This window comes from Molossus molossus, unplaced genomic scaffold (genome assembly GCF_014108415.1).
Source record: "Molossus molossus isolate mMolMol1 unplaced genomic scaffold, mMolMol1.p scaffold_m16_p_21, whole genome shotgun sequence".
Classification (NCBI taxonomy): domain Eukaryota; kingdom Metazoa; phylum Chordata; class Mammalia; order Chiroptera; family Molossidae; genus Molossus; species Molossus molossus.
Window position 1 is genome coordinate 368,050 of NW_023425357.1, and position 9,074 is coordinate 377,123.

General features: G+C 45.3%; 1 protein-coding gene across 1 annotated transcript; it reads left to right on the forward strand.

Annotated features, from left to right (window-relative positions):
• Positions 1–250: 250 nt before the first annotated feature.
• Positions 251–8,787, forward strand: CUNH19orf18 (chromosome unknown C19orf18 homolog). The gene is made up of 5 exons (XM_036274898.1): positions 251–332; positions 3,141–3,227; positions 4,654–4,756; positions 6,122–6,288; positions 8,726–8,787. The coding sequence occupies exons 1-5, from the start codon at positions 251–253 to the stop codon at positions 8,785–8,787; spliced, it is 501 nt and encodes a 166-aa protein (XP_036130791.1).
• Positions 8,788–9,074: the final 287 nt, after the last annotated feature.

Here is a 9,074-nt window from a genome sequence, read left to right on the forward strand (position 1 = left end):
ATCTGGTCTTCATACCTACCCCTGCCAGCTTAACTTCCCTCTGCAAGGCACCCCATCCTGTTATTGTCCCCACTGGTTGGTGTGTTCCGTGAGGTAACTCCACATGGCAACACGTGCTGACCTCACACTGGTGGCTCCCAGGCAGAACCCAGACATTCTGGAGGGAGCAGAGCTTTTTGGGGGCAGACTCTGGGCTCTAGCTGAATAGCTCCTTTCATCCGTAAGATAAAAGAATAACAATTTTGGAGTGATGGACAAGGTTCAAAGCTCTTTCACTTTTTTATTTTTGTTTTTAATGGAATGGCCACTTTGTGTATGCTTGTCTTATGCAGGTGAGTTCAGACCCCGTGGGACAAACGACAGGCTTCATGGGTACCGCCAACCATTGTCTTTACTTGATTCAGGAGAAGTAAGAAGGGGTCATTACGTTCCACTGCTACCCCTGTTCATAGCACCACTGTTCACAATAGCTAGGATACGGAAATAGCCCAGGTGCCCATCAGTAGCTGAGTGGATAAAAAAGCTGTGGCACATATACACAGTGGAGTACTATACAGCTGTAAGAAAGATCTCTTACCCAGCTGCCCACAAGAGATGACATGGATGGACCTACAGAGTATTATGCTGAGTGAAAAAAGCCAGTCAGAGAAAGACAAGTACCACATGATCTCACTTTTTTGTGGAATATGAACAAAATAAGCTGATGAACAAAATAGATCCAGAGACATGGAAGCAGGGAACAGGTGGACAAACCTCAAAGGGAAGGGGTGTGTGGGGTTCGAAAGAGATAAACCAAAGAATGCATATGCATATATGCACAACCAATGGACACAGACAGCAGTGTCTTAAAGGCTGGTGGGTGGAGGGAAGGAGGGAGGAGGGTTTCAATGGGGGGAAAGGAGGTCCATCTGTAATAAGAAAACAATTTTAAAAATACATCATAATTCTAATTTTCATGTTGAAAGTGGGCAACATGTTTAGATGAGGAACTCTACTGGAAAAGAATTAAGGAAATATAATTAAGAAAGAATGCAACTTCTGTAGTGGGCAATTGGCAATTCCTATATAAAGGATACATTTACTTTTGACCCACAGAGTGGGGGTCTTTGACTCTCTCCAGGAAATACTGAAGGGAGAGTCTCTCTAGGATCAAGGCTCCAAATGCCAGAGCATCAAGAGTACAGAAAATATAGTCAATATAACCAGCCATTTCAATATTAGAAATTTTTAATTTTTAAGAAACTGATTTTAGAGAGAGACAAACATTGATTGGTTGCCTTCAGTATGCACCCCAACTGGGCATTGAACCCACAACCTGGGTATGTGCCCTGACTGGGAATGAAACCCGCCACCTTATAATGTAATGTACTTGATGATGCTCCAACCAAGTCAGTGACCCGGCCAGGGCTCAAGAAAATTTTATTTTATTTATCCTCACCCGAGGACATTTTTCCATTTTTTGTTCAGTAGAGTGGGAGGGAGAAAGAGGAAGAGAGAGAGAAACATCGACGTGAAAGGGATACATCGAGTGGCTGCCACCCTCACGACCAACCGGGGCTGGGGGCAAACTGCAACCAAGGTACATGCCCTTAGCGGGAACTGAACCTGGGTCTCTCTGATCCGCAAGCCAACACTCTAACGGCTGAGCTAAACCGGCCAGGGCTCAAGAAAATTTTACAAAAAATATCCTAGTCCATTTCCCTAGTCCACTTACTCTCCTATTCTGCTTGGTGACTGTGTCATATCACGATTTAAAACAGTCCTATTTGGTCCTGGCCAGTTTGACTCAGTGGTTAGAGTGTCGGCCTCACGAACCAAAGAGTCCCAGTTTGGCATGTACCTGGGTTGCGGTTTGTCCCCGGCCCTGGTGGGGGTCCTGTGGGTGGCAACAGTCGATGTGTCTCTCTCATGTTGATGTTTCTCTCTTCCTCCCTCTCTCCCTCCTGCTCTATCTAACAAAAACAACAACAATAAATGGTCCTATTGCAGGCTGGTGTGGTTCAGTGGTTGAGCATCGACCCATGCACCAAGAAGTCCCTGCTGGTTCGATTCCCGGTCAGGACACATGCCCAGGTTGTGGGCCCAATTCCCAGTGCGGGGCATGCAGGAGGCGGCCAATTGATGTTCTCTCTCATCAGTGTTTCTATCTCTCTCTCCCTCTCTCTTCCTCTCTCTCTAAAATCAATAAAGAAAAAAAATTTTTTAAATAATAAAATAGTCCTATCCCCATACAAACATTTCTATTTTCCCATCTTAAAGAAACAGAACCTGCCCTGGCCGGTTTTGCTCAGCGGTTAGAGCGTCAGCCTGCGGTCCTGAGAGACCCGGGTTCGGTTCCCGCTAAGGGCACGTACCTCGGTTGCAGTTTGTCCCCGGCCCTGGTCGGTTGTGCGGGTGGCAGCCACTCGATGTGTTCCTTTCACATCAATGTTTCTCTCTCTCTCTCTGTTCCTCTCTCTCCCTCCCACTCTACCTGAACAAAGAATGGAAAAATGTCCTCGGGTGAGGATAAAAAAAAAAACCAGAACCTATCTCTTGATCGGTCAGCCCCTTACAGAAGATGCCCGTTTCTCGCCCCCTTTACCGCAGAGCTCCTCAAAAGTCTCCAAAACTCGGTTCTCTAATTCTTTTCCTCCCGTTCTCTTCTGGTGAACCGGTTTCAGTCAAGCTTGCATTCCCACCACATTGGCTCTAATACCACCTTTGTCTCGGTTTCCAAAGACCTTCCCATTGCCAGATCCAAAGGCGAGTTTTCAGTAACTGTATTGAAACCATCTGTGACCCATATTCCTTTTTTCTCCCCATTATTTCATTATGAAAATCCAAGACCATACAGACCATACAGAAAAGGTGAAGGAATTACGGAGCACACATCCGTATACCCCACATGGACAAGTCTGCAGTGAAGCATTTTGCATGGTTAGCATTTCCACAGTCCAGGTTCTTTTCATCCTGACAGGCTGACCTCACCAAGGGCTGAGCCTCGAGGCCTTTTTCAGTGCAGCTGCCGAACTTCTGGTCCTGTCCCAGTAAAGGGACAGAAAGTGAGAGTGGGCCAAGTGAAGCACATGGAGTAGCCACTCCGTGTCGTTCAGTCTGCACAAACAGCAACACTTTGTTTTTTCTCTATTTTATTTCAGGTGACAGGAAGAATGGTACACCGGAGCCTACAAATAAGGGCTTTATAGCATATTCGCTGTCCCCGAACACCAACAGCAGGAATGCAGGTTGGTGAAATTGCACCCCAGGCTGCCCTGGGATGGCCTATCATCACAGCACTGCCTAGCCCAAGACCACCAGGGCAGCACTCGAGTTGTAAGACAAAAACCATTCTCCTGTTGGCTACGTCGATGGCAAGTGCTTCTATACTGAGTCAGGGACCCTGCATCTCCACAGGGCAAGGGAGGCAGGTGAAAAAGGAGAGTCCACGGTGACGTGGGAATTCAAATTATATTTGTTCACACAGGCTGTGCAGTCTCACCTCTGTCTTTTAAAATGCAATTTTTAAAAATATGTTTTCAGCCCTGGCCGGTTTGGCTCAGCAGTTAGAGCGTCCGCCTGCGGTCCCGAGAGACCTGGGTCCGGTTTCCGTTAAGGGCACGTACCTCGGTTGCAGTTTGTCCCCGGCCCTGGTTGGTCGTGCGGGTGGCAGCCACTCGATGTGTCCCTTTCACATCGATGTTTCCCTCTCTCTCTCTCTCTCTTCCTCTCTCTCCCTCCCACTCTGCCTGTACAAAAAATGGAAAAATGTCCTCAGATGAGGATAAAAAATATATATATATGTTTTCAGCCCTGGCCGGTTTGGCTCAGCGGTTGGAGCATTGGCCTGTGGTCCAGAGAGACCCGGGTTCAGTTCCTGCTAAGTAAGGGCGCATGCCTCGGTTGCGGTTTGTCCCTCGCCCTGGTTGGGTCGTGTGGGTGGCGATGACTAGATGTGTCCCTTTCACGTCAATGTTTCTCTCTCTCTCTCTTTCTCCCTCCCACTCTATCTGAATAATAAATGGAGAAATATCCTCAGGTGAGGATAAAAAATAAATAAATAAAAATGTTTTCACCCTGGCCGGTTTGGCTCAGCGGTTGGAGCGTCGGCCTGCGGTACAGAGAGACCCGGGTTCGGTTCCCGCTAAGGGCATGTACCTCGGTTGCAGTTTGTCCCCGGCCCTGGTTGGTCGTGCGGGTGGCAGCCACTCGACGTGTCCCTTCACATCGATGTTTCTCTCTCTCTCTCTTCCTCTCTCTCCCTCCTGCTCTGTCTGAACAAAAAATGGAAAAATGTCCTCGGGTGAGGATAAAAAAAAAAAGAGAAGAAAAATGTTTTCATTGATTTTTTAGAGAGGAAGGGAGAGAGAGAGATAGAAACATCCATGTGAGAGACAAGCATCCATCGGCTGTCTCCTGCACACCCCACACCGGGGATCAAGTCCACAACCAGGGCATGTGCCCTGACCGGGAATCCAACTAGAAACACTCAGTCCATGGGATGACACTCAACCCACTGAGCCACACTGGCCGGACTGAAATGCTACTGTTAAATTATATTTCTGATTTTATCTCCCATTCCTGTTTGGAACACCAGTATGATTAACTGATATTTTAACTGACAGGCACAGCCAAAATGAAATTTGGTAAGAACTTCCTTTCTTTCATTTTTAGTGATGATTCCGCGAAGACATGCTCTTGTCCAAGTAATCACACTGGCATGTGTTGTCTTAAGCATGGCCCTGGTATGTGGAATCGCTGTTTCCTATATGATATAGTGAGTATATGCTAAGTGACCTTACCATCCTTAAGAAAGACACCAGTTAGCTAGGTTATTATTTAGTGATGATAATGATGATCATAATTTTTTTTTTTAATCCTCACTCGAGGATTTTTTTCTCTATTTTTTTTTAATCCTCACCCAAGGACATTTTTGCATTTATCTTCAGATAGAGCAGGAGGGAGAGAGGGAGGAAGAAAGAGAGAGACACATCGAGTGGTCACCACCCACATGACCCCAAACAGGGGCCAGGACAAACTACAACTGAGGTACATGCCCTTAGTGGGAACCAAACCCAGGTCTCTCTGGTCCGCGGGCCGAACCTCCAACCACTGAGCCAAATCGTCCAGGGCTCTCCATTCGTTTTTAGAGAGCATGGAAAGGGGTGGGGGAAAGAGAGAGGTAGGAACATCATTGTGAGAGAGAAACATTAATCGGCTTCCTCCTGCACACCCTCTATTGGGGATTGAGCCTGCAACTAGGGTATGTGCCATGACCAGGAATCGAACCAGGACTTCCCAGTCCATGGGACAATGTTCAATCCACTAAGCCACAGTGGCCTGGTTGATTACAAAGTTTTGAATCTATTGTGACTGCCTCTGACTTCAACATAGTCCTTCTCTAATTCACACTTGGCATTATCAGTTACTCCTTTTCGATCTATCAGCACAAATTTAAGATCTATGATTACTTTGGTTTAACAGTATATTTCTGCCTTCATCTCCCACTTACCACCACATACTAGTGACTCTTTCAGTCAAAAAGTCACATGAGCCCTGGCCGGTTTGGCTCAGCAGTTAGAGCATCAGCCTGCAGTCCGGAGAGACCCGGGTTCGGTTCCCGCTAAGGGCACGTACCTCGGTTGCAGTTTGTCCCCGGCCTTGGTTGGTCGTGCGGGTGGCAGCCACTCGATGTGTCCCTTCATGTCGATGTTTCTCTCTCTCTCTCTTTCTCCCTTCCTCTCTCTCCCTCCCACTCTATCTGTACAAAAAAAAAAAAAAAAAAAAAGGAAAAATGTCCTCGAGTGAGGATTAAAAAAAAAAAGGTCACATGATTAAGACATGATGGCTTGGCCATCAGTTGGTTGGGAGCCCTCCTGTATACCCAAGCGTTGCTGGTTTGATTCCTGGTCAGGCAGGACATATGCCTAGATTTTGTATGTGATCCCTGGTAGGGGGTGTGCAGAAGGCAGTTGATCGATGTTCTGTTCCCATATTGATGTTTCTCTATCTCTCCCTCTCTCTCTAAAAATCAATAAAATATATTTGGGGGGAAAACCAGCACAAATTTATTACAACAAAAAAAGACATGGTGACATATTGTGAAAATTGTGCTCCTAAATTCACTTGTATTATTCTCCAGTCGACTGGTACAGACTGAAGAAAAGCAACAACTTGCATTGCTTTATCAAAATATCGAGATACCATCATTAGAAGATGAAGAGAAGGGCTTCCAGGACGAGGACCAAGACGAGTCCAAGTACCTACTTCCAGAGAATGAGAAGGAACTGGCGAATTTCATTAATTCAGGTAGAGAATCGACCAGCGTATCTTCTCAGAGTCTAAGTCACATGAAAACTGAGCCGGTAATGAGGGTTTGGTTTTCAAAGGCAGAGCTAAGTGGGAGTTAACAAAAACTAACATAGCCATGGCCAGTTTGGCTCAGCAGTTAAAGCGCGTTGGCCCATGAACCAAAGAGTGGAAGGTTTGATTCCTGGTCACGTACCTTGGATGAGGATTAACAACAACAACAAAAAAGACAGAAACATTAATATTTACAGCCACGCCTACAGAAATTACCTGTGTTCTCATCAAATTGCACAAGTGGTAAACAACTTGCAGGTGTGTGGTTCATTCTGCAGGGAAGTTCCAAGGACTGGGAACAAAGTTCAGAAAATACACTTTGTCCTGGACAGACATTTCCCTTAAACGTATTTATTTATTTATTTATTTTATCCTCACCCGAGGACATTTTTTGATATTTTGTTCAGATAGAGTGGGAGGGAGGGAGAGAGGGAGGGGGAGAGAGAGAGAGAGAGAGAGAGAGAGAGAGAGAGAGAGAGAGAAACATCAACGTGAAAGGGACACATCGAGTAGTCGCCACCCACACGGCCCAATCAGGGCCCGGGACAAACTGCAACTGAGGTACGTGCCCTTAGCGGGAACCAAACCCGGGTCTCTCCAGACTGCATGTTGACGCTCTAACCGCTGAGCCAAACCGGCCAGGGCTTAAACGTATTTATTAAAATGATATTATTCTCAAGAGTCAAACACAGACAAGCAGAAATCTCACCTGTACCATGGGCCTCAATCTTATGTGAAAACGTGATCCAGGCCCATAAAACAGAGGTCACTACCCCATGTTCAAAGACCTCTGTCTGAGATATGCCCATCATGCCTGCAAGTCCTTGTGAGGAGCCTTGGTCAGTTTCGCTCAACAGTTAGTGCATCAGCCCGCGGACCAATGAGTCATGGATTCAATTCCAATCAAGGACAACTACCTTGGTTGAGGTTTGTTTCTAGCCCTGGTAAGGCTTGTGCGGGAGGAACCAGTGGATGTGTCTCTCTCATGTTGATGTTTCTCCCTCCCTCCCTCCCACTCTCCCTCCCTCCCTCCCACTCTCCCTCCCACTCTGTCTGAAGATATATGGAAAAATATCCTCGGGTAAGGATTAAAAAAAAGGAGAGGGCCACATACATATTCATATAAGCCTGATTTTGTAGAAGTTCTGACATTCTTGCATACTTGCTTTTTAAAAAATCCTACAGCAGCCCTGGCCAGTTTGGCTCAGCAGTTAGAGTATCCGCCTGCGGTCCAGATAGACCCGGGTTTGGTTCCCGCTAAGGGCATGTACCTCAGTTGCAGTTTGTCCCTGGCCCTGGTTGGATCGTGTGGGCAGCAACCACTCGATGTGTCCCTTTCATGTCGATGTTTCTCTCTCTCTGCCTCTCCCTCCCACTCTGTCTGAACAAAATATCGAAAAATGTCCTTGGGTGAGGATAAAAAATAAATAAAATTAAAAAGTTTTAAAAAAAAATCCTACAGCAAAAATCTATGCAGAATGCAGTATCTAATTCAGTCTTATTAACCATACCCTGAGTGGATCTTCTCCCTAACAACCCCAGACATAGATAATCAGAAAGAGGCTGGAAGGCTAAGAGGAGAGGTCCTTTATGCTTAGTGAGGCAGACAGCTACGCTAACCTTTAGGAAATATTTTTTCAATGTATTTTCATTACATTGAATTACAACTTTTCTACATTCTTTTTTTTATTGGACATTTATAAAGATTGAATACAAAGTAATAGACACAGATAACAATATGGTGATTACAAGAGGGAAAGGGAGCCCTGGCCAGTTTGGCTCAGCGGTTAGAGCGTCGGCCTGCGGTCCGGAGAGACCCGGGTTCGGTTCCCGCTAAGGGCATGTACTTCGGTTGCAGTTTGTCCCCGGCCCTGGTTGGTCGTGCAGGTGGCAGCCACTCGATGTGTCCCTTCACGTCGATGTTTCTCTCTCTCTCTCCCTCCCACTCTATCTGTACAAAAAATGGAAAAATATCCTCGGGTGAGGATAAAAAAAAAAAAAAAAACCAAGAGGGAAAGGGAGCTGGGGGAGGTAGAAGAGGGTATGGGGGGATAAATGGTAATGGAAGGAGACTTCACTTGGGGTGGTCAGCTCATAATACAATATACAGATAATGCATTATAGAATAGTATACCTGAAACCTATATAATTGTAATAACCAATGTCACCCCAATAAATTAATTGAAAAAAAATAAAGCTTGAATACCGAAAATAGGACAATAATGTAAAATTTCAAATTTTCACTACCCTTATCAATTAACATTCATTATGTCCTAAAAAGTCCACTATTTGCACCTTTATTTTTCCATCCTTTTTTCCTCAGCCCTTCTTCATTTCTATTCCTCATTTATTTTATCTTAATAATATTATGTCTACATTTTAGTTATGAGATCAAAAAGAAGACAACATATTGAAAAGACAAGATTGGAGAGCAAGCAAAATTAGTCAAGGATAGAAAATACTGAATGCTGTGCACCTTGCAAAAGTGGGAATCTGTGAAAGCAAATGAAAGAGCTGCAGGACGTGCCAGCCAGTGTGAAAAAACAATGGCAGGGGCGTCAGACTGACGACACGTGGACCCTAAGGAAATAAAACTAGAAGGATATAACACAAAATACATTCATATAATATTGTAATTCTTGCACCTTAACAGTCATAGTTCATGAATAATTATAATGCAATTGGAAAGAGAAAAATCTAACTTCATAAGTGTGGAAAAGAAATTGGCGGTA

Coding starts and splice junctions, on each gene's coding strand:
- CUNH19orf18 (XM_036274898.1), top strand. CDS start 251: ATGGACAAGGTTCAAAGCTCTTTCACTTTTTTATTTTTGTTTTTAATG. Junction 333..3,140: donor TGTATGCTTGTCTTATGCAG/GTGAGTTCAGAC, acceptor ATTTTATTTCAG/GTGACAGGAAGAATGGTACA. Junction 6,289..8,725: donor GGCGAATTTCATTAATTCAG/GTAGAGAATCGA, acceptor TCTACATTTTAG/TTATGAGATCAAAAAGAAGA.